The 25,717-nt window shown below is 48.2% G+C and overlaps 2 protein-coding genes across 3 annotated transcripts in view; one reads left to right on the forward strand and one right to left on the reverse strand.

The window, feature by feature from the left end:
* Positions 1-25,717, reverse strand: part of LOC306638059 (schwannomin-interacting protein 1) — a 595,209-nt gene that overhangs the window by 188,957 nt on the left and 380,535 nt on the right. The gene's annotated exons all lie outside the window — the stretch shown is intronic.
* Positions 1,846-24,398, forward strand: LOC306670840 (uncharacterized protein). The gene is made up of 5 exons (XM_079155829.1): positions 1,846-1,926; positions 10,486-10,615; positions 15,562-15,643; positions 23,633-23,728; positions 24,293-24,398. Exons 2-5 carry the CDS (start codon positions 10,500-10,502, stop codon positions 24,353-24,355), a joined length of 357 nt encoding a protein of 118 aa, XP_079011955.1. The 5' UTR covers positions 1,846-1,926; positions 10,486-10,499; the 3' UTR covers positions 24,356-24,398.

A 25,717-nucleotide genomic window follows, 5' to 3' on the forward strand; every position in this document is an offset into this window, starting at 1 on the left:
AAAACCTAACAGCTGGAGGGCATTTGGATACAGCATAAAACCACTGAAACAGGGTATTTCTGAGTGGCTGCTAATGGCTTTCTCAATGCTAGGGTTCCCGCTGTCCTTTTCTGTTACAGCCTGGGGGTGGGGTCCGTGTCTCCAGGGCCACTAGTTAAGAGATCTCACCCATCCAGCAGAACACGGCCAGGCCCTGGCCTCTGCTGCCTTCTCTAACTTACATCCACTACCAAGGTAAGAAATGCTCTCGCTGTCCTGGCAGTGACCAAGTCAATACCATACCAAGGAGGGAGACTCCTTTGTGTGAAGTTGGCCTCATGAAATGAAAAGTCAAAGATGTTCTCAGAATTCTGCCCTCAGGGAGCATCCACGGCCCCCTCTCCAGACTTCCTGTTAAATGTCGCCCAGACGGGAAACGCCTCAGAGATGGAGACGCATCCTTTGCCCAAAGCTAGCATTATGTACTTGGCCCCAATCCCACCACGGGGCCCAGAGAGCTGTGCAGAACATTCGGGGGTTCCAGCCTCACACGCTCAAGCTCCAGGGAGCCCCGTCCACTCTCGAGACAGCTGGAATCAGACACACTGGCCTTTGGCTTGGATGGGAGTGGTCTACACCAATCCCCCGAGTAGGCAGCGGCCTTTCTACCTCTTAGAGGCAGCCAAGCAGACTCTCCATGGGGAGCAGGCAGACTGGGGTGGAAAGGAGGCGGAGCAGAGGGGGCAGGGGTGCTGCCAGGAGCTCAGTGGGGGTCACGGAATGTCATGCAGACCTTCTACTCAAAAGCCAAAGAAGTAAGAAGAAGGGGTAAGAGGTCTCATCTCAGCACAGCAGGTTGCCTGCGGGAGGAGGCTCTGCCTGACCACACCTCTGCTCCTGCTACAGAGGTGAGAAGAGATCTGACCCACCACAAGCAGAGAGCAAGCTGCACAGGAGCAGTCCACACATTATTTCTAGACACTAGATCAGGATCTAGAGAGTTCTAGAATACTGTCTGGGGTCAGTAGTAAGGTACAAAAAAGTAGTTAAGAAACTAGAGCAGAGAGCAGGAGGAGAGGCTTTGTTAAAAAGAAAACAGGATGATAGAATTCCCTCCTTTCCCTTTCTCTCTTCCCTGCCCTTATTTTGGACTAGCTCCTTCAAATCAAAGAAAACATCTGACCTTTGGTTTTCTGAGACTTGCTTCTTTCACTTAACATGATCATCTCCAGTTCCATCCATTTACCAGAAAAAGCAATAATGACATTCTTCTTCATGGCTGAGTAATACTCCACTGTGTATATACACCACATTTTCCTTATCCACTGACCTGTTGAAGGGCACCTAGGTTGGCTTCATAGTTTGGCTATTGTGAATTGTGCTTCTATAAACATTGAATTGGCTACATGATTGTAGTATCCTGATTTAAAATTCTTTGGCTATATATGGAGGAGTAGGATAGCTGGATGGTATGGTGGTTTCATTCCCAGATGAGGGGAACTGCTGGGGACGGAGCAGGGATGGGATAAGGGAAGAACAGCAGAATGAACCTGCACTCACCTTCCTATGTACAGGTGTGATCACACCACAGTGAATCTCACCATCACAGACATCCATAGGCACTAGCTAAAGCAAAGCACAACAAACTGCACTTCAGTAGCAGAAAGATCAGCAGAGTAGAGAGGAGGGAACGGGGGAGGGAGGAGGGAGGGAAGGGGAGGTACTGGGGACTGAACTGCAGCAAATCATATTCCATGCCTTTATAATTAGGTCAAAATGAATCTCAAAGTTACGTATAACTAAAAAGAATCAATAAAAATACCATTTGTCTCTAAAAAAGAAAAAGACAACAGGGTGAGATGAAAGGGCTGAAGGTCAGGGTCGCAAGGACAGGAAGACCGAGAAGGCGAAAGGAGCCACTGGGAACACGGGTTCCGAGTGGGAATGGTAAGGTCCGAACTAGGGCAAACTGGGGGCTCCCTCTGGACGCAGAGAGGAAGTGGGAGCTGCAGAGGCAGCGGATGGAGCTCCGCCTGAAGGCTGTTTTCTTGAGAATGAAATCATAGGAACTGGAAGTAGAGGAACAAGAAGAGGCACTGAGCTCTCCTGAGCTGCACAGAGATGAGGCCTGTGGCTGGGCAGGGTGCCCGCAGGGAGGCGTGGCCCATGAAAAGTGCGGGCGTGAGAGCAGGTGTGACCGCTTCCAGGGACTGGAGGCTCTGGCTGAGCCTGACGTGGGCCTGGGTAGGGGCGAGGGAGGGGCGTGCGTTCTAATGTGACCTGGCTGTGACAAGTCCTAAGACAGGTCAGAGGTCTTACACCTGGCGTCTGCCCACCTGCCACTTTCCGCTCCCACCATGGCCAGCTCCTCCAGGGTCGCCAGATTTAGCAAACAGAAACCAGGCTGGCTTCCTAGCTAACCCTGGATTTCAGATAAACCAGGCGGGACTTAGACGAAAAAATCATCTCTCTGAGGTTGGTGTTTACATTCTCCATTTTATCTGGGAATCCCGTCCTTCCACCTGCTTCCTTTAGTCCCCAACCCTTCCCTGGGTTGCTTCCTTCTGCCCTAATAGGCCCAAGTTCATATTCGAAGCCTTCGTGCTCACTTGCTGATATTTTTTCTAGCACTAACCTGAACAATTCTAACATGGAATGAGGCAGAAAATTACTCAGCAAACATTAATGCCCAACAGGTTTTATAGCAGGTCCCCCCTTTTTTTTAAGATGGGGATGGTGAGGCATGCCTGTAATCCCATTGACTCAGGAATTGTCTGAGGTCCTAGGCAGCCCTGATATTATTTCTAACTTTGCTATGCAATTTTGTGGCCTGGGGTTGTGGTTCAGTGGTAGAGCACTTGCCTGGCACGTCTGAAGCCCTGGGTTTGATCCTCAGTACTGCATATAAGTAAATAAATTTAAAAAAAGATCCATTGACAACTAAAAATATTTTTAAAAATTTTTAATGGAAGCCTGTTGTTAGAATACGTATTCTTAGTAGAATGACTATTGCATATGTATAAAGTTTATCTAAGGCTGCTGACACCTATTTAAAATTACATTCATTTGTATGACCAGCTGTTTGAAGAAAGCTCTGTCAACAGTGACTACCTCCATGTAATGAGAATTTTGGATGATAGTTTCTTATTTTTCTAGACTTTTGATGTGTTAACATGTAGCACTTTGTCATAAGTAATGAAGATGCTTTTTTTTAAGAAGTCTATTCTGTTTTAAGATAAAACCTGATTCAAAGTCTTGCTAGTAGCTCCTGGACTTGGTAGTACACGGGACTTGCCAGAGGAGCTCTTAAATATTACTGATTGTTTCCTGGGTTTCCTTTTTGCCTGATGAAATCGGAACCTCTACTACTGGACCCAGAAACGTGTGTTTTTGAAGAACCACTTGATGGTTCTGATGGAGACCAGCAGCGTCTGCCCTTGGACTGCCATGGAGGAGCCAGGGCCTAGAAGCCACGGCTGGTTCCTCCCTGCGGGGAGAGAAGCCCCGCCCTGACAGGCTGCGTCAGCCCTGATGAGATGAGTGGCCACTTTCTCAAGTTACCACTGCCAGAAATCTCCAAAGGCCTTGGAAGCCTGAGTCGGCTGCCGGGCTTTCCTTGACCAGAGTTGCTGACATCTTTTCAACTGCAGTTAGGAATGGGGGTGGAGGGACTGGGAGCCTCAGCACCCAGCTGAGGACAGCGGCTGTGGGGCTACCGGAAGGTCTTGGACCATCCTGAGACTCAGCATGAAACGGGACCGCTCCTTTTCCAGCCCCACCTGGAGCAGAGGCAGGAGGTGAGGTGGGAGGTGAAGCCATTCTCTTGAGAAGAAGGCTGAACCTCACAGCATCCTCAGGGATCTGCGGAGTTGCTATCCATGGAAGAACTCATCATTACACGTTAACAGTGCCCTCCCGGCATAGCACTGAACAGGTCTGGGCAGACGCAGGAGGGAAGGGCAGGGCGGAGGACTCCCAGGGACGCCCAAGCAGTGCGCGTTCCTCTGGAATCCTTTCACTGGGGCAGAACTTTCTTTATTTAATTTTACCACTGGGTCCTGATTGTGTATGGAAATTCGGGTCCAGTCCTTGAGGCTGAGGCAGCCCACACTTCGCTTCCACTTGGAGGAGAAGGGCCTGGGGCATCAGCCTTCTGCTTCCCCGGCTTCTGCTGCTCTTTATCTTTCCAGGGAGGGAGAGGGATGATTGGGACAGAGCCTATCCTCTGGCCAGAAGGACTGGAGACAAATGTCCTTATCATTCAGTTCCCTTTATCTGATCCCTTGTACACTTTTTCAATTACGAAATCTCAGGTCTATTTGACAGATTTAACTTAGGGAAAAAAATCCCAATCCCTTAATTCATTTCTGGAGTTTCAAGTTTAGTTATTTAGAGCTGAATGCAGCAGCTGGCATGAAACTTTTATCGTGATCCATCCAGCCATCCTTCCAGTCATCTGAACCAGCGTGCGCCTGGTTCAGGTGGTAGCATGGACACTGGTGAGCTGGTTATGAGTATGGGGACCCTGTGATAGGAGGTGGGCATGTCCTCTGGACAGGACTTCCCTCCCTGGAGGCCACGGGCTCCTGTGTGCGCATCACTTCATGATCACTTGGTGAGTTCCCACTCTGTGAACAAGAGCAGGACCAAGCACTTGCTGCCCCGTGGAGCTTCTGCTCCTGTGGGCAGGGGAAGCCGACGGCAGTAAGTGCACACACACGAGTGAGTTGTCCAGTAGATGAGGGACAGCATGTGCTTCAGAAAAATGAAAGGAGCTGGAGGAAGAGATCGGAGAGCTGCGTGGTGGACAGGATGGGGCCTGACTGAGATTGGGGGCTGGGGTGGAGTCTTCAGGGCAGCATCTGGCCAGGGGGCTGCATGAAAGGCCAGCACAAGAGCCCTAGCCAGGGCAGGGCACGCCAGGGCATGGCTGGAGTCAGGCAGGGACAGTGCTGGGGGCAGGTGCCCGCTGAGCTGGACTGGCCTCCTTTCCTTGGGGCCAAGGTTCCCAAAGCTGAGCCTGCATCAGGGATTCTGGAAAGGCAGCTCCCAGGCCCTGCCCTGAGCTTCTAGCTCTCTAACCTGTTCGGGGACCTTTCTGCATGGTGGGCCCACTCTGAGGTCCTCTTCTCTAGGGACCAGTTTCACTGTTCCAGGTGTATTTTCTTAGTGTTCCAGGCTCCTGTAGTCTGTTCCAGACCCCAGTGTGGGAGCCCTGGTTCTGGGGCAGGGCGATTAATCCTTGTGGCAGATCAACCCAGGGTGGTGCATCTCCCTCTTGCTTCTGACCGGGAGCCCAGGTTAGGCTGGAACAATTTCCAGTAAGGTGTCTGATTTAACTCTTGGCCACAGGTAGTTCTTTAGTCCCCCTACCAATGTTTTATTCCATTCACTGAGAATTTGTGGAGTCCAAGTTCAGAGTGGGGCCTCCTGAAGGAGCAGGCTGGGAGCACTACTGGTTCTTCCCGAGCAGGGCATGGCTTCTCCTCTGCGTCTACAGGGGAAGGGGAGGGACTGGAACCGCAGCCCTCACCCGGCTGTCACTCAGACGTCTCAAAGGAGGCAACGCACCCCTGGACTAGTATGGAATGAAGGTGTGCAAAGAGCTGAAGCAGCGCTTGACACTGAGCTCACTGTGGGTGTTGGCTTGGAAGGTGAAGAATATTAAGTGGAAAATGGAACGTGGGACGTGGGCAAGCAGGATCGGGGGACCTAATCACCCAAGCAGGAGGTCTGAACCGTGGGACATCCACTTTTTATTTACTTGCTTCTGCAAATTAAATTGGAGTTTGATCTGTAGGCTGGACGTGGGCAATTATGCATTCCTGGGACATCTCCAACAGTGCGTGCCTGGCAGGAGCATAAAGAAGCAGAGGCATGTGAAGAATGCAAACCGGGTGGGGTGGGGGGCCGTAGACAGCGCAGCCGGACATGCGGCTGGGCACCTCCTAGCCACAGGCACTCAGTGGGCGCGAGGCCTTCTGCACTATGCGGCTGCGCAGGGGGCCGGCTTCTCGGGTGGGGGAGGTGGGTTGCGCAGGGCTGAGCAAGGGGATCTGAAGGGCTAAGCCTTAGGCTCTTCAGATCGACCTGGCACGCACGCATACTGCTTTCTCTGCCTTGCTGTGCTCTATCTGGGGACAGTTCCTTCTCAGGTGAACAGGTGGCTCCACTCGGCCTTCTTAGCTGAGCCCAAGTCCGGAGCCTGAGTGCGCATATGAGCCAATGTCGCGCTAGGGAAACGGTGGACACCCCTTCATGCTGCTTGATCTCCGAAAGGCGCTGCCATGGGAATCTCAGCCCCCAGCTAGTGTTATTGATATTATAAAAATCACTCAGCACCCTGACCCACCCAGGGCTCTGAAGAATTCATGCACCAGAAGTCCTATTGGTGGCTGGGAAGCGCAGCTGAACCTGAGCAGTGACCATGGGCTCAAGACTCTGATGGGTTTCTTGCCTGGCAGCCGTGGGAAAGTGTCTTAAATCCCTGCAAATGTGCATGAAGATTCTAACTGAGCATTCAAAGATCAATTGAGCTGGCTCAGATAAATGGATTTTAGACATGAAAGTGCTGCACAAAAATTTGATAGTATGCTCTTTATTTGAGAATTAAAATTTACATTTTTTTTCAGAAATGTTGCTGGACCACGCAATAACTTTTAAATAGATGGATTGCATATCAACAAAACATTGTATTAAGAGTAAAAGTTCAGTTAACCAGATGCTTAGTGGTTACAATGGAATATGGGTCCCTGTATCAGAAAAGAATAATTACCAATTGTATTAATGAACACTGATTTGCATTTAGTGAGCTGTCCTGAATTAGAATTAGTTCCTGTGAGTTAAGAATAATGACTGAGGCAGTAGAATGAATTGGACATCGCTTTCCTATTTTAATATATGAATACACGACCAGTGAAATTCCACATCATGTACAACCTCAAGCATGGGACATTATACTCCATGTAGGTAGGATAAGTCAAAATACATTCTACTGTCATGTATAACTAAAAAGAACAAATAAAAAAACTCAAAAAAGAATAATGGCTGAAGTTTGAGAGTGTTTTGTTAAAAAGTGTGTGCCTTATATTATGTATATATATATATTTTTATATTTTATTTTATATGTAGGAATATGTATATAATATATGTATACACGCACACACACATATACATATATATATAATGCATATTTTACCACATAGCACTGGCCATGTCAATCCCATTATTTGTTGACATAAGTAACTCAGACTTAATGTCTGCTTAAATTAACACATGATTAAGTTTCAGAGGACAACTATACATATAACCGTTAATTCTCAATTCTATAATTTCTTATGTGATCATACTGATCCAGATTATCTAATATAGTTAAAAATATCTATATTGCAGACTGATTTATGGTTTTGCATCTGGATTTACAAATCACATTCAAACTGTTTTAAAATATGAGGTTAATTGTTATGTAAATATGACCCGCAATTTAAGTTACTTTATATACTAGAATATGATTTATCCAGCTTTGAAGAATTTTTAAGAAAACTGAACTCTTGCAATATTTTCTATATAAATACAGATTAGTAAAAGAAAATAAATGAACCATCTATGAGTAGAATGGTTGTAGCACATACAACTTTTTACAATTAGACGTTTTATTCTGAGATAACTGTAGGTTTTGTCTCCCTTCGCTACTGCATGGCCTGGTTTACAGGAGCCCTGTACTGTCTTGAAGTGGAGGAGACTTCCTTTTTCTTAAAAAGTGTCTAGACATTTGGGTTCCTTTCCCTTTGCATTTGAACTTTGGAGTCATCCTGCAGTGGGGGTGGGCGTCCAGGCCTCTGTAGTGGCCTCTGGTAGCTCAGGGATGGGCACTGGCCACTATGGGCAGGGAAGACAATTCCATGACTTGCTGGGCTCACTGGCACCCAGGAGGTGCTAGGCTGGCGGGGTGTGGGTCTGGACTGCTCACTCAGACTTCGCTGACTCAGGAGGGACTTCCGGGTGCCACCGCAGGATGATGGCCGTTGTCTGCTGGATGGTCTTGTAGGCCATGGCTTCTGGCTCTGAAACCTGCGCTTAGTGATGCTTAATTACCATGACAAAACAGAGCCCTGCATCCCCAGGTTGCACCCACAGACTCCGCAGGCTAGAGCCCTGTTGTAGCCCTCAGGATACCTTCGCCATGGAATAGATGGATGCGCAGACAGGAGCGTGCCATGGTCTGTGTTTAATTTATGAATATGAAAATTGTTGTATATTTAGACCATAGCAGAATCTTAAATGTTTTGAAATATATAATAAGTTAGACCATGTGCTGCCAATATTCCTAAAAGTCAGCCGGTTTCTGTTATTTTGACAAGCTGGTTTATGTTTGGATTTCTCAAGTCTAAGCACATGCCGTTTTGTATTGTGTACGGGAAGCATGTGGGGGAAACTGCAATCATTTCTATCACTTCTTCTTTCCCTTGCCCTCATTTCTGTGTCCTTCACTCCTTCCATGGGGGTTAAGGACCACCAAGGTTAATGTTTAAGACATAGGGGAAAAAAATAAAAAAGCAAAACTCAATGCAGTGTTCCCCGGTATCATATCTAAAAATGTGCCTCTTGAACAGAATAAAAGAGTCACGGACGGCTGGTCTTGGATGCTCAAGGTGTTCAGGCCCATTTCCTTTCTTAAGGACCAGGTCACAGTTTCATCTCCCAAGGCATTTTCCTCCATCATGTATCACGAGCATCTTATCTGCGTGGACTTGGTGGGCTGCAGTCCTTCCTTCCCTGGTTCCTCATGCCCAGCTGCATGGGAGGCATCTTCTACCCCTGGACATGTGCAGCAGGCTTTGCATCCTACTTCTCTGCAGGGTTGTGAGCTCCAAAGGGGCAGACTCACCCAGTCCTACTGCAAAGCCTAGCACCTGGGAGTGCTCCCAAATATTTGTTGAATGAATGTGTAAGTTTTAGAAGGCAAACCATCCCCCAAAGCCTTTTCGAGATATTACACCAGAACTGGACTTCAACTCATCTGCCTAGGCTGCATCCTGTCTATTCAGTAACACTTCATACACACTATGCTTCATCACTGAGACCACAAGAGACCTCTTGAATTAGCAGGAGAACCTGAGATTCTTGGTTATTTGCAATATTTACAACAACTAACCTCTCAATACTACATTGAATGTATGCAGAAATAAACATTTCACTCAAAAATGTTAGGTTTTTTTGACCTAAGGTTTGCATTGTGATACGAAATAATAAAATCATTTGCTTCTTATTCCTGAGTCCAATTGTGGAGGAGCACAGCTGGCTATGGTGTGATGAAAAACAAAGGAATTGTCTAGATCGGTGCCCTCCAGGGGCAACTGTGCTAGACAGAGTGCTCAGGAGATGTCCATGTCCTAATCTCTGAAGCCTGGGAACAGTGACTCTTTGCAGATGTGATGAAGTTAATGATTTTGAGGTGAGAAATTGATTATTTGGGTGGACAAAAAATAATCAAAAGCATCCTTATGAGGAGGGAAGTGGGGACAGAGCGAGAAGAGGAGACGACATGATAGAAGTAGAGGTGTGTGTGAGAGAGAGCGAGCGAAAGAGGAGGGGCCTTGAGGATGTTCTGCAGCTGATGCTGAGGTGGCAAGGCCATGGGCCCAGGCATGCAGTTGCCTCCAGAAGCTGGGCAAGGAGGGAGGTGAGGTCTGCCCCAGATTTCTTGATCTTGAAGGACTTAGAACAGGAAGGTGCTAAATTTGAGTTGTTCAATCTCTGTTTATGGTGGCTTGTTACAGCAACAATCGGAAACTACTCTGGAAACAGTGTGAGCCATGAATATAAGACAAATAGGAAATTTAAAATTTCCAGTAGTCACATTGAACAGAGTAAAAAATTGAGGATGGAATTAATTTTAATAATGCATTTTATTTAACCAATATGTCCAAGATATTCTTTCAGCATGTAATCAAATTTTAAGTTAGTGCTTCTATTTTTTTATCCTTTCCCCCTACAAGCTTTCAAAAGTCAGCATTTGGTATTCCACACACTTCCACTGGACCAGTCATTTAAGACTGGCGGCTACCATATTGGATCACCAGACATAGATGACCCAAGTACTACCTCTGGCTGCAGTCTTGCACTCTGTGACACTTGTGCTGTGAGTCTCACCCACTGCACTGGCCTCCCTGTGTGCTGGTCCGATGAAATCTCAGCCCTGTTATGGAAGCAGGTTTTGCATTTTAACAAAAATGTCAAGTAACACTCATGTCCTTAAATCTCGAAATGCACTGCTCTAGCTATTGAAAAAAATCCCATTTGACTTGAACAAATCATATGAAAGTTGCTTAAATATTTTGTTTCAATCACCTCTGTCCCAAATGCTCTGTAGTTTCTGGTGATTTATTTGCAAAACTTGAAGCACTGTTGAGAAAATCGAGGGTCTTCTGTGGAGAACCCTGTGGTACACGGGGTCCTTCCATAGGAAGCCCTCTAATGTGATAATTTGGTCCTCTTCCTTTCTAGCTGCCTTGAGATCTATGCACAAGGTGTTGCCACTTACTGAGTGGACCCACAGCCCCAGCAAATCACCTGTTTCCACGCTGGGGCGGATAGTCCATGAGGGACTGGCCCACATCACTCCAACAACCTGCAAGTAAAAGACTCGTCAATATTGTGAAGGCCACCAAGTTGTAACTTTAGGCTCCTCAAACAGCTTCTTTTTGGTGGAATTTTATAAGACGTGTGGCTCGCGAGCAAACTGAACACAGTACATTTGGGGGCTCATGAATGTTAGTGGATTATTTGACAAAATCAATGCCATTTAAAGCCTCAGGCGAACCTGAGCCACCCGGCAAGGTAAGGAGAGCAGCGTGCAGACTCACGAGGCGCCTGGTAGTTGGCCTGTTCATTTAGGTCTTTGGTTAAGGGGGCAAGTTGGGAAATAAATCCTCAACTGACAGGGGAGAAAAGCAAGTTCTGTAGTATTTTTAATGCGTGGAAAGCGCATCAGAAGAATGAAGACCGTGTTTGTTAAGGACGGGAGCAGGACAGCAGGAGGCCTGAGGCATTCTAAAATCAGGATGGAAACGCAATTCTGCGTTTGGCAACACTGCACTCTAGATCTCGACTGAGTTCCTTTTAGCTATGAAGCACTTACTCCTGCTGAAGAAAATCTGAGAAATTGTTTCTCAAGTGTGTGTCTGTGATCACAGGTATCTCAGGGGAACCCCAGGGCAAAACCAGAAACCAAAGGGCAAGCCGGAACAGAGTGAGTGGAGCGGCTCCGGGCAGCCCGCCCATTGGTGGAGAAGGACGCATGGGGGTGGGTGGTGGGCGGGGAGTCCACCCATTGGTGGAGGAGACTGCAAGGTGGGCCGGGCAGCCTCACAGAGCCCACCCATCCGGGTGGAGGAGAGCACATGCTTCCACCTACTTCATAAGAGACCAGGCTGTTGCAGTGCAAGGAGGCCAAGGACCCGCCCCAAAAGAAGGGTTGAAACTGAGCTCCCCGCCCCCACTGCCCACCAAAGGTAGAACCACAGGAGGTTCATGCTTCGGGAAAGGTAGATTAACACCTCTGTCTATGGGGAAAAGGAGGCAGCCCAGTGGGCCATTGGAGTGCGGGCTGGGGAGAATGCAGAGCATGGGGGAGAACTAACGCTTACAAAGATATTGGCTGACAGTTCTTCTGCACTGGTAGACAACTGGACCTTCAGCGTTAGCAAGTACAAGGCCTGGACAGATAAACAATGACCAGGCCACTCGCAGACACACTGCAGTATCTTCAGAACATAACGCCGAAAGCAAAGGCCAAATCCTGGAGCAGAGATGGGCTATTTAAAAGGAATAGGGGTGGAATGCCTGCCGATCATGCGCAAGGTCCTGGACTTGATCTCCAGCACCACAGAAAATGAAATGAAACAATAGAACTAAATTTAACTTGAAATAAGATAGAAAAGACCTAGCAGCAATTAGATTGTACAGAGTTCCTTGCAGTAAACATAGGATCTGTGAACCGTGCTGAATACTAAGAGAACATATCTGTCAACTTACCACTCAAAAAATGGTGTAATAGTCATTTTTATGGAAAGAGAAAACAGAAACCTACAAGTTTATCACTGCCAGAAATCACTTTGGACTAGAGTCCAAAGACTCTACCCTGCAAAACTTGACTTGAACCCAGAAGGGTCACGTGACTGCAGAAGGGCCAGTGAGCCAGGTAATTGGAAACGGAGCCTAGGTACAGGCAGGTGCTGACTGCATCATCAATAGCAACAGGGACATTGGTGACTGATCTGGGGCAGGAAAAGTAGTTGTAAATAATGAAAACCAATTAAGATATGCAAATGGGGGAGGATGATCAGAGTTGGTAATTGTTAGGAGCATAGAACTCTTATTCTGTTTAGACTTTAACAGAGAACATTTAAAAGGTAACTTTAAAAATAGAAGCAGTGTAGAGTTTCCAGGCAACTAGAGGGAAAGAAGGAAAAACAGAATAAAAATAACTCAGTATACATATCAAAGAAAGAGGGAGAAAAACAGAAAGATACAGGAAAATGACCATAAAACAGTTGGCAGGACTCAGGGTTAATGACAGATGCAGGGAAAGCTGTCATCAGATGGTAAGAGGTCCACCCTAGTTTGCTTTTGAGCCCCGCAAACACGTACTTAGGAAGGCTAAGAGGGACAGATGTGCAAGAATGCACTGGTAAATTCTAACCTCAAGGAGCCTGGTTGCATTAATATTAGCTATTAGGACAAAAGGCATTATCACAGTAAAGGAGAACCACAGCATGTAGAAAGATTTCATGCTGGAAAGATAAATTCACTCATCATTCTCTGTCTCTCTCTCCCTCCCTCCCTCCCTCCCTCCCTCCCTCCCTCCCTCCCTCCCTCTCTTCCTTCCTTCTTTCTTTACTTTGGATGCTGGGGAACCCAGGGCCTCATACATACTAGGCAAGAGCCCTACCACTGAGCTATATCCAACCCAAGATATATTTCCATCTATTACATGCCTAATAAAATATTCAGAGATAAAATTTGCATACTGATAGGGAAGACTGACAAATCTTCAATTGTTAAGGGAGATTGAATGTAATTGGTAGATGAAGAACACGAAAATCTGGCAATGATACAGAATATTTCAACAACATAACTACCAGCTTTGATCTGTGTGTGTGCTCAACAAATACAACACACATGCCTTTATTCTTCAAACAATGTGACATACTAAAAGAACCCACCCAAAGTGCTATCAATTCTAGCCAGTCATCATGAGGAGGGGCAGACCTGTTAGTGAAATCTACCTTAACACATCCAGGAGGGTCACACAGTGGTGCCACAATCGAGGCAAAACACACGTTTGAGAACACTGTACATCTTCAATGACAGTCATTCTTGGACCACATATTTCATTGGGTTATGAAAAATTTTCAAAAAACCTTCCATTGTCCTGCATAATGGAGAAATGTTAGACTTTCTCTTTTTAAAGTGAGGTGTAAGACAAAATGTCCCTGTTTCTACTTTAAGATTATGCCAAGCTGGGCACAGTGGCATATGCCTGTAATTGCAGTTAATTGGGAGACTGAGGCAGGAGGATTGAAAGTTTGAGGCCCAACTGGTAAATTTAGTGAGCCCCTGTCTCAGTGTAAAAAGGGCTGGGGACGCAGCTCAGGGGTAGAGCACCCTGGGTCCAATCTTATCACCACCCACTTTCCCCTCAAAGAACAAGAAACAGGAAAAACAATTCCTACCTCACACCATTCCAAAGAGATGTGACTCATGAGAACTAAAATTTCAGCCCATTAGGATGCATCCAGCAGAGATTGTGAATAGTCTGTGTACAGGAAAGGCAGCTTAAAGGAGAGTGAACCCAAAGGAAAAGACTGACACACTTGGCTCCACTGACGGTCAACACTTCTTTGCACCAACATGTGCCTTCAGAACAAAGCAGACATGTCACAGGTCTGAGAAATGCAGCAGCAGCGTGTTTATCCAACAGCGAATTACCAACCACAGCTTTCAAAGAACACCACCAAGAGAATAGCGAACAACGCACCAGAGAATGAGAATACGAGAAAATTGACGAAAGGAGAATCTGAAATGGCTAACAAACAGATGAAAAGATCTTCAAATTCACTTGCATTGGAGCAGGAAACACCAAAAATGCTCAACAGACAGCACCTGGGAGCACCCCTAATAGCCCCAAACTGCAGGAGATAGCATTTCATACCTGTCAGACAAAGATTTAAAAGTCTGCAAATATCAGGGTGGTGAAGGCATGGAATAATCGGAACTCAAAGCTCATGAAAGTGCAAAAATGAGAACTCACGAACAGGTTGGCAAAGTCTAGCAAAGCTGTAGCTGCTGCTATCTTGCAGCCCAGCAGCACCACCACTGTGTTGGGCCCTGAAGAAAATACACGTGCCCCCCAGGAGGCACAGCCCCTGCCCCTGTCCCACCTCCTCTCTTAGGCTGCTTTCTTCCCTTCTTCCCCTCACTGGGCTGCCTCAGCCACCCACAAATCTCTGCCCCAGGGCCTTGTCCTTTGCTGCTCTCTCTGCCTGGAATGCTTTTCCTCAATATCCCCCCCATGGCTCCTTCTTATTTCCTTTTGTGTTTTACTGGAACATCAACTGGCTATTGAGATTTCCCTGGCTTCACTATTTTCTATGCCCCTCTCAACTAAATATTTTATATTATACTATTGTAACCATAATATACCTCTTGTTTATTTAAGAATGGAAAATTCAGTGTCCCTAGGATCTAGAGTGGGCCTGGTGCATAGTAGATGCTTATTAAATGTCTGTTATATAAATAAATGTGCATAATTGTTTATTGCAGCATTGTTTGTAATCCTTCCATCACTTTTTGAAATGTAACGGGACAAATAACATTCCTATATGTACACAGAGACCTGAGACACAGGGGAAAAGGAACAAGCAGAAAGTCACAGCATAAGTGTCCACAGAAACTCAAGCACAGGAAGACACCCTCTCGGACTTGAAGTAATTCCACATTTCAATATATTCTAGTAAAAAAAGTGTTAGACTGACACATCAGTTTACACTCTTAAATGTCATATAATCTCCTAGAAAACATATTACTTTGGAAAGAATTTTTCTATTTATTTCATAAATAAGAGTTATTCTAAGCAAAATTGAATGCAAAAGCCTCTCAGTCATGCTTGTGCTGATGTATGGAGGGGAAGCAGTTACTCTGCTCCGAATTTTATTGGTGAGGATTTTAACAGTAAGATATTCATTATGTGAGACACGTGGAGAATACTAGGAATATAAATGTTGTACAGGACATGCATTTACAGAAATCACATTATACAGTACCATTTCCTCAAACAGGACTTTCTATTCTACTGTGTGTGAAGTCAAAAACGAAGGAAAGAAAAAGATCATTCTATGGAGGACACAATTGAGCTTTTCTCTACAAAATAGAGAAGATGCGTATACCATACAGACATCCATGGCTATTAGTGGAAGTTCTGCATTTGTAAAGAAGAAAAGATAGAAAAGTCCCTTTAGCATAGACATGTTTAAATGCAGTCCATCTGTATTCACAGCTCTTTTCTCTCCTTCTCCACAGGGAGAGAAAGAATTGGCGAGCAACTGCCAGGGCAGGAAATGGAAGCGTGGGCTGCCAGAAAGCAGAGGATCGCCAGCACCAGGTGAGTCCACCGTCTAGATTAGCTCCAGGTTGCAGTGTCTGGGGATGTGCTCCCCGTGAGTGGAGCCACGTTCTTGCTCTTGAGGGTTCAGGGACTGGAGACAGTACGTCGTGTGGACAAATAAACACTCCCTGCATCTTCATAGCTGGGACTAGGGAATGAAATGCACTATGCTGACCAGTTTTGGATGTGAGGCTAAGCTGGGAGTCAGGTGCACCTCCGTCACCAGGCTCTGCAGCAAGATTGCCGGCCCACCATGACTGACCACGGGTAGGGCGCTCCGGCCTGATGCAACTGCAGAGAGCAACACAGCATGTTGGGGGAAGGTGTGATGTAATCTGTTGCCACTGAGCCCACACGCACACAGGATCCTGCAATCCCACTCCTACCTCCATTTCCAGGAATTGTTCTATGTTCCATGAAAGATGTGTGGAGAAGCATGGTGTCAGTCCTCTTCGCAAGAGGCCAATCTGGATGTAAACCAAATGTCCATCAAAACCCAGGGGACAGGACTGGTGGAATACTGTACAGTGAACTGCTGCCCACGGAGCAGCTCCAGTTACTCTTAAAGCCGTGATACTGAGTGGAAGAAGCCAGGCGTAAAGGAGGCCACTACCTGACTTGTGGGGATGCTAAGTGGAGGGTGGCTCCTGCTGGATGGAGGAGCTAACTGGAATCCCTCCTGAGGATGCTGGACCTGCTCTCCACCTGTCTCCCTGTGCAGGTCGCCCAGCATACACAGAGGCCTCGGCAGCATGTGGGCAGTGCCAGTGGCGCGGAGGGCAAGCCTGGAGATACGATCTGGCTCAGGCTGGCAGCCAACACTGCTGAAGAAGGCCAGCCTTTGGGTGTCCACAGTAGGAAGGACATGCTGTGGGGAGTGTGAGCGGCTTAAGGAGACAGGAATGCATGAGTTGCATATTTGGAGGGGAAAACACGGGGCAGGCAGAGGGCTGGAAGTGTGTGGTGAGGGCATAAATCTGGTGAAGGCGATGCACAGAAGTTGCATGCGCTTGGTACCGCCTTGTGGTGCCCGAGGGAAGGAGCCGCCCTAAAGCCACTTTGAGCTTTAAAAAATAATCGTGCAGATCTTAGGTGCCAGCTGCATTTACATATAAATTTAAGTACAGTACTGTGAGTATTTACATATGGTTGTAGGCAGACGTGGGTATTTATATGTTATATTTGTATGTAAATACATGTCTAATTACATATAATAATACTTTTAAAATTGTACAGAGAAAAATCACTTGTAACTGCATTCCCCTGATAACTGGCAGCCACCAAGAGTCTATATTGAAAGCTGTGAAGATATAACTTGAGGATTAATGTGAATCACAGGCAGGTGTAACATCAAAGGAATGTAAGCAGTGAACTCAGAGGGTCAGCGGGTCTGGGACTCTGCCCACCTCTCTGCTGGCTTGCAGGGGTGCCCTGGCATGGTCTCTGGCGCAGCCTCGCTGACATGGGCCTTCTCCTCGTCTCCCTCTCAAGTGAGTTGAGATGTCTCTATTAGAACAAACCGGTCTAAGGATGTCTAACCCATGCCAACCTCCGCCTTCCCAACCGAGGGCACCCGGGAAGGGTGGAGAATGCGGGTCTTCCCTGCTGCGCTTCCTTGGGTCAGACATTTTGGGGGCGAATGGTCTGGCTGACACTTGCAAGAATGGTTGAGGTGTTGGAGCGGGCAGGAGAAGAAAGGTGAGGATCTCTGCAGCTGTGGCTCCAGGCTCAGCGGCTGTCCCTCCCAGTGTGAGTTCCTCATCTTCTGCCACCAGCTGCATTTGGTGGGAGAAAGTGGAAGACACCTTGTGAGGTCCCGCAAATTAGGAAGCTGCTCAGCTCTGGTCCAAGTCCCTCCTGGCTCCACCCTCAGGCTTCGCAGTAGGACTCCTGGCAGCCAACGGAACCTGCACACCTGGACCCTCAGGGTCTCCGTCTTGCTCTATTATTTGCAGAAACTGGAGAGCGAGGTGCCAGAGGGTCCTGGAGGCTGAGGCAGGCTTACCCCACTCTCAGCTGCTTCTGCACATGATGGTGGTGGCTTATGGCCCCCTCCCATCCTCAGGATCGGTAGCTCTGAAGTTCTGGGTTGGCTCCTTGGGGAGGACATTCACCTGCAGCGGATGCCCTGTGACTCTCTTGACATTGTCTGCTATACCTGATGCTTCCCTGCATAGGGAGCGTGTCAGATTTGCCCTCTCCTCTAGGTTGGCGACTGCTCATTGCATGATGCAGCTGAGCCTGGCGATAAGGGTGAGAAGAGAAGGGACATGAACTCCAGGCACGGTGCCTGTTGGCTCTAGAACTGAAATTGAAGCAAAGCATTGCGGAATTTGAGTTCATCCCAAGGACATGCATCAGTAGCCCTGAGGCGCAGAGGTACCGGTTGGTGCCCGCCCAGCAAGTGCAGGAAAGAACCTGCAAACTCAATTCAAGAGTATTGATGCTCCTGGGGTTTGTTAAGAAAGGAAGCTTTTCACAAATGGAAACTTGAGTTTACTCCAAGGAAACAATTACCAGGAAAGGTGAGACCGCAGGGAGCGGGGAAAGGACCTCCTATCTCATGCCATCTCACATTAAGAATAGCAGCAGAGAGCTGTCTTGCCAGAGGCCTAATTTGTCCCTGTGTTTCACTGAACAGTTCCTGGGGTCCCCAGGATACTTCGGACCACCTAAAGCCATTAAAACTGATGTCCTTTATGGTATGCAAATTCATGCCTAGAGCCCTAAATTGGCAAATTATGGATTCTTTTCATGATAAAAGGGTTCTTTGCACAAGGCTGAATTATGGGATCTCCTTAGGTAACCCACATCCCTGGAGTGTTTACAACACAGTTTCAGGTACAAGAGTTGGACCTGTGTGCAGGTTTCCTAGGCACCCGTCCTGAGGTCAGGAGTGGGATGTCCGCTACATGGAGAGGTCACTGTGCTAATGTCCCAGCTTGTGATGGACTAGAGTCAGATGACTGACTGGGCGTGGCCCTCCTTGACCAATATGGGGTGTTCGAGAAAGACCCCAGAAAGCTCTGCTCTCAACTGCTGCCCTGTTGGAGACCCACCAGGAAGACAAGGATGGAGCTGGCTTTGTGAGAAGAGCTGCTCTCCTGGTCGGCCCCCTGCTGACCCACTTCGCACAACTGCTCTGAGTCACTTGCTCCCTGTCATGCTCACAGACAACTTTGACTTAAGTGAAAAATAATGACTGGGGTTTCCATTAGATACAAACTGGACCACATGTGAGAATGTACTTTCCAGAGAACAGTGATGTACAAATGTGGGGGACCCTTGCTCCCCCCTCCCACTGTCAATCAGAGCAAAGAATGCTTGGCATGACATGTTAGGGAGCAAATATCAAGTTTGCTTCGGATTCCAAAAGTTGGCACCAAAAATAAGTCTTCAACAGAAAAGTATTTTTCAAAGTATGAAATGCCAAATTTTTTAAAAGGAAGAAAAGATGGGAAGCATGGAGGGCGGTTAGCCAGGACTCCCTCCTGGCAGAGCAGCTCTGTGAGGGCACTGCTGGGTCCTGCTCTCAGTGCCAGAGCACCTGCCATGCGACGGGCTGGGAAAGGACCTGCAGGGGCTGCAGCCTCCCAGTGCTGCACACAGGTCATTGCAGAAGAGCATCACGCGGCTGGAGAGAAGCAGACAGGACAGCAAGTGGAGGGTCTCAGGAGCGCAGCGGGGGAGAGGGAGGTGGGCTACCTGCGCAGCAAAACCTACCGTGGGAATAAAGCACCATGGACAGAGCAAGAGGTCACACTGGGAGGGAAGCAGGGAACTCAGTGAAGAGAGAGAGAAGTGACTCCATAGTTAAACAGGGAGAATGTCCGCTGGGGGAAAGCACGTGCAAGACCTGAGTTAGCTGCCAAGACGCCACGGGAGCCAGCACCCTCCATGTGGCTGGAGAGCAACAGACCAGAAGGCTACTTCCATGGGAAGCTGTCCTTTAGCAGTGGACATCACTCTCTGAGCCTTCAGTGATCCTGCTGAGCGCAGTGCGACAGTGAGCCCCACCCAACCCCAGCAGGAGGGCAAGTGCACCTGCCAGGGCGACATGCAGCTGGAATGGCTTATTGGGCGGTGAGGCGGAGTCGGCTTGCATTCTTCCTACGACACCACCTTGGTTTTGAGGAGAGCGTAATGGACTGGACCTCATGGAGCTTGTGATGCTGAGTTCTAGAACCAGCAGCATGTGGGGACGCTATTCTGAAGCTGAAGGTCCCTCTGGACCCACTGCCCCGAGACACATGAACTTGCAGATGAACTGAGTGGGACACGGTGGACATCGTTCTACTCGGCCCCTTAGCCAAGGATAGAGAAGAGGCAATGAGGACGCTGCTCCCTCCTCTCACTGATCTGCAACTGTCAGTCATTTGTAAAATGCTATTTTTTTCCTTGGGTTGAAGACAATGTTCCCAAAGTTTAAGATCATTGATGTTCAATCTAAAACCATTATTTGCAGGAGTCTCGGGAAAGCATGGAAATACTCTCATTTAAGAACAAAAGTCACAGGAGTTGATGATGTTGGTGAGACTGGAGGATGGGGATTGAGGGGAAGATGGTGGGGTGCCGGGGAGGGTGGCAATGTGGGGACTGTCTGAGAAGGTGTCGGGTCCCACAGACTCAGCAGATGAAAGAAACTTGGTGGGTTCACACTTAGGATCGGTGCACAGCCTCCTACGTGAGGTCTGCGACAATTACTGAGTTCCAGACGGTGATGTGCCTGCTGAAGTATTCGGCGGAGGTGTTTTGATGTTTGGGTTTTAAATTCATCAAACAGCCGTTGACTGATGGAAGAAGGAGGCACAGATGGATAGATTTGTGGATGCAAGCAGAGGAACAGATTAATGACATAATCCAGATGGCAGGTTAAGTGGGCATTCACTCTGAAATTCTTCTAGGTGTGTGATGTTTGAAAATCTCATAGTAAGATGTTGGGATGAAAAATATTAACACTTAAATTAAAAAACCTAAGGCAACTCTGAACTGTACTTGGAAAGGAATCTGAGCTCAGCCCCGGGCGTTGGGAGTTCGAGAGGCATGCAGAAGCTCTCATTAAGAACTGGGCCTCCTGCTCCTAGGAGCTTCTTCAGCCCGAGAGTCCCCTCTTTAAAAACGTGCAAGCATGTGCAGGTTCAATATGTCGTGCCCCTTGCAAGATCTGTTGCTTGAAGTTGGTCACACTCCGTTCCTCCTGGGAAAGGCTCGGATGTGAGTGGTCGGCCTCAGGTGTGGCAGTGTCGTGCAGGGTGTGGGGGCCGTGGTCGTAGACAGTGGAGGCTGAGGGAACCGAGGGGTGGGGTAGTGTCTGCTCTTGAGAGGACTGTAACAGGCCTGGGGAAGAGGAGCGGTCACGGGGTAGGATGATCTAATCACCAGCTCACTGTGGAGACTCTTGGTCACCCAGCAGTGACTGTTGTGCTTGCCTCTTAAATTTGGACGGTGACACCCCGGAGGCTGCTGGTGAGACTCCTGTTTGAGGAAGGGTGCCCCCGCCCCTGGCCTGCTTCCCCACCTCCTCGGCAGGCCTCTCGGCCCACGCCAAGACCGCTGCCTTTCCTGCCCCACCCGGAGCTCTTCTCCCCCGAGCTGGGACACCGGAGAAGAATCAGGATTTGCTTTCGAAGTGTTTGCTCTTGTATTTCAGCCAAGCTGGTGTGTGTGAATAGCAGGCACTGGGAAGATACTTATGATCTGTGATCACACAGCTCATCAATCCGCGTCACTGCTGGATATTTTCTGCCTCACTTTCTGGCTGGGTTCAGGAGCCAGGTTTGCCTCCAGAGTCATTCTCAAAGCATTTCTAACCTCCTCGTGGCTCCTGGTGCTTCTCCTGTGACGTGGACACCTGGCTCCAGGGCTCCTCCCCGCGAGCTCACAGAGGCCTCCCACGCTGGTGCTCGGGTCCCATGCAGGGTTAGTCGGGAGCACCCTAACCAGCCTTGCCTTCTCATCCGTCACCTCCTTGACCTTTTCGCTTGGGAACTCGTCTGCACAAAAGACCTGAGTTGGACTGGCCTTATCTCTCTATGGTGCCCTTGGCCTGGTTTGGGGAGGCGAGTCGGGGGAAGAGCTCGTTCCCCAGGGAAAAGGCCATGGGCTGTGATTTCTTTTCTTCTCTCCTCTGGCAGCAGGACCCTGCAGCTCAGAACATGGGGTAGCGACAGGGAACCGATCCTTAATCTACATGTGGCCTCGGGCTCTTCAACACCCACTAATCCAGAGTTGTAGCCAACAGATTGTACTGATTTCTGGAAAGCCAGTGAGCATTCTGTTCTGGCCCAGTCTCCGTGGACTAATAAATGAGAATAGCAAATGGGACCCATCCTTGGAAGGAGGAGAGGATATCCTGGGAGCCAATGCCACGGCTATTTGGGAAATAATTCATGCTACAAAAATGTTACTCTAACAAACGCAGTTGTGAAGTGTGCATTGGGCATGGCTGAGTTCTATGTCCTCATAACAACAATTGTATAAGCCAGACCTAAGGACACTCTGAAGGGAGTCGTTTGCCATGACATGTCTCAGATCTTGGTTGGAAAACTAGGTGGCCCTGGGGGTAGGAATGTGTGACCTGGTTGACAGCAGCATGTCCGTGGCTTTCTAGTTGGAGTCACAGTGAAGGCTAAGTGCGCTTTTCTTACCGTAAGGAAGGTTGTGAATTCCAGGTGGACTCGGTCCTTCAGTAGGGGATGGACTTTGGATTTAAAGCCAGACCTGGCTCCCACTCCAAGCACACACATACACACACACACTCATGCACACATGTGTGCACACTCACACACATTTCTACTCATGCGCACCCACACATGTATACAGGGATATTCACACACATAGGCACACTGACATGTACACAGACGTGCAACTCACACACACATGCACACTTACACACTGATGTGTCCAGAAGCATGTACACTTGCACACATATATCACATACATGCACACTCACACTCTGACACATATGTACATGTGCGCACATATGTGATTCGTTCAAGAGAAAGCAGTGGGACTGGTTATGTCACCCGTGTAACTTGGACACTTAGCCTTCAGAGTGTTCAGCTCCTACATCCTGTCACCGTTAGAACACCACTCAGTGGTGTTGGGGAGTGGATCCAGTACAACAAAAGCAAAAAGAAAACACACCGAGTGCTCAGCAGCAGAGGTCTCGTGACCACTGGGAAAGATCATCGGGAAGTGGGCGTAGGACACAGTTCGAGGGGCGCCTCAGGCTATCGACACACCCTGCCACCTCACGGGCCTCCTCAACACCAGGGCCGGGGCACGGGGATCCTGTGTCTCCTTGAGTCTTCCAGTAGTCAGAGGGAGGATTTGGCCCTGTCTCTGGGCCTCCACGGGAGAACAGAGGGACAGTGCTGTTCTGAATCGTCCACCTGGGCTTTTCACCTAAATTAGAGCTGGTGTCAGCAAAGACCAGTTAGGCAGAGAAGGTTAGATGACAATTTTTAATTAGAGTGTGTGTGTGTGTGTGGCTGTGTGTGTGTGTGTGTGCGCGCGTGTATGCATGCGTGTGTATTGTGCTGGTAAGTATCAGCTTTCCTTTCATTTTCCTTTTTCTAAAAAGTTCTACGTATCCATGTCGGTTTGGGTCCTTCCCTTCCCTCCCCCATCCTGGGATTGCAAACTCCTTTGGTTCAATAAAGCAGGGTATTGGGAGTGGGCCTGGGATTTGTCTCAGTAACTTGGGAAGTAACAGGAAGGGCCTGGCTGTAAAAGTCAACTGGATGCAGATTACTCGAGGTTGGGAGGGCGGGGGTGGCGGGGGGGCTGGACTTCTGGACTTGGTCGGTGCACATTCTGCAGGTGTTGAAGTAGCACCCTGAATCCCCTTCATACATACAGTTAATGCAGCTCCAGAGCAGCCGGAGCCGCCGAGCGGGCAGGGAGCAGGGGTAGACTCCAAGCACACTGAGAGGAGGTGAACCACCACGCTTCCTGCTTTCCCCTGTTCTTTTCTACTTCCAGGGTTCCCCAAGGCTAAACCTAGCTGGAAACCAGGTGGAAAGAGAGTTTTGTGGGAAGACCTCCCAGACTCAAGCTGGTACTACGGTGGTGATCCTTGTGGGTGGACTTTCCAAGCTCAACTTGCACCTTTCAGGGTGGTAAGCTGTGTGGGTAGACTTCCCAGGCTCAAGCTGGGCACCACAGGGAGATGAGTCTTGTGGGTAGACCTCTCAGGCTCAGCCTGGGCTAAACAGGGTGGTAAGCCTTGTGGGTGGACTTCCCAGACTTGAACTGGACACCTGTGGACAGGAGAGCAGAAAAGCACCAAGGGCAGGAGGCCAAGAAGCCCAGCAGCGCCGGCTCCCCCTTCTCTTTCCACTGCCCCCACTCAGAGCCCCAGGTGATACAAAACTCTTCCAACTGACACATCAGGGTGGTGGACAGGACATGCCTCGCTAGCATCGCCTGTAGTTCTGTGGCACGTGATTTGCATTCCAAAAAATCACCATCAGGACCCAGCAAATGGGATAAATTCTAAGGAGCAAGGAGCAAGGTGCTTTAGAACAGGAGCACAGTCATGCACAGCGGAGAGGAAGAGGAGGGTCTGAAAGACACACACAGTAAATTCTGTGCTTCAGAATAAAGGCAGCTGTGCGACCAGATTCCTGCTTTCTTTCCCAGGAAGAGTGGCTTAGTAATCCCACGCGTTGGAAACACCCTTCAGGGCCTGTGTGGAACATGTAGACGGTCATCAGTTCTCGCCCGGAAGAAACTCAAGTCGTCTCACGGGGAATCTGCCAACCTTGGCGGGGAGATTGGAGCAGAGAACAGAACCCTGTCTCTGGTCCCTCATCAACAGCAGGCTCCTTTCCTCCTTCTCCTTTTCTCCTTCTCCATTTGAAGGAGTTCTTTTTCTTCAATATTTCCACTGTTTCCTAACATTAATCGAGTTGCGTTTTTAAAATTTGGCTACAGCACATTGCCAAATAATTTCTATTTGTCTAAAAAAATGTCTGCAATCGGGCATGTTGGTTCATCAGAAAGGAAGATTGTTTCCCTCGCCCACAGTTAATGGGTGCCGCCAGCCACACGTCGCCTTTCAGCTTTCTAGTTTGTAATGTGATATGATGGCACTGTTTGACAGTAAGGAAAATGATCTATGGCCATAAAGATACAGTCTCGTGGTTATAAGAAAGATTTATGGTTCTGGTTATGAAAGGTATTTTACTCCTCAGCAACATCATAGGCATGGCTGAGAGCCTAACAAAATCGAAATAAATGTCCAGAGTGAGCAAGTTTGTCAAGCCATAAAGGAAGTTCTTCAGATCAATGGCGAGGTTCACCGGGCTGGGGTTGATTATAGGGATCATCTTAATGCTGTCTAGTAGTTTCAGCTCAAATATGTCTAGACCTGTGTCTATTTATATTTAGGAAAGTAATTTTCCCTTAGAAAGCAACTGGAGGGCAAGAGGGACGGACTCAATGCTTTCCAAATACTGAGCATATCATCCTATGGCTTTGGGCTGGTTTCAGGGACACACTGACTGTGTAGACTGTACACAACTGCCTCTGTGCAAAACCCTCACTATTTGGCAGAAAAGACCTCAACCTGAATGTACCATGGTTGCTCATGGAAGTGAAGTCAATTTCATCAGCTCCGAAACCTCCATTCACCTTTCGTTGACTCACCCACCACTGGGGATGAGGATGAGGACACTCGAGGTCAGCAGAGGTACCTCAGGGTGGTAAAATCAAATTGCAGTGCGGCAGCCTGAAGATTACCTGTTCACGTGGAGTGACCCTGTGGAAAGCAAGGGCGGATCAGGCCATCTCCCCGCTCCTCTTGTCCGCAGCACAAAACCTCCAGCCAACAGGTAGTTTTATAAACGGCTTTAGCACCAGGCAGCAGTAACATAAAGTGGGGGAACTCTTCCCCAATCTGAATGGTCGCATCTCCAGCAGAGCTTCTTGGACCAACAGAGCGCAACCATTTGAACTCATGATTCTTTCAGCCATTTTATGCACATTTGTCAAGTCTTGTTTTTAAATGGAAAAGAACAGACAACCACAAATAGCATTTTTTTTTTTTTAGTTGTAGATGGACAC

The sequence above is a fragment of the Sciurus vulgaris genome (genome assembly GCF_902686455.1).
Source record: "Sciurus vulgaris genome assembly, chromosome: 10".
Lineage (NCBI taxonomy): Eukaryota > Metazoa > Chordata > Mammalia > Rodentia > Sciuridae > Sciurus > Sciurus vulgaris.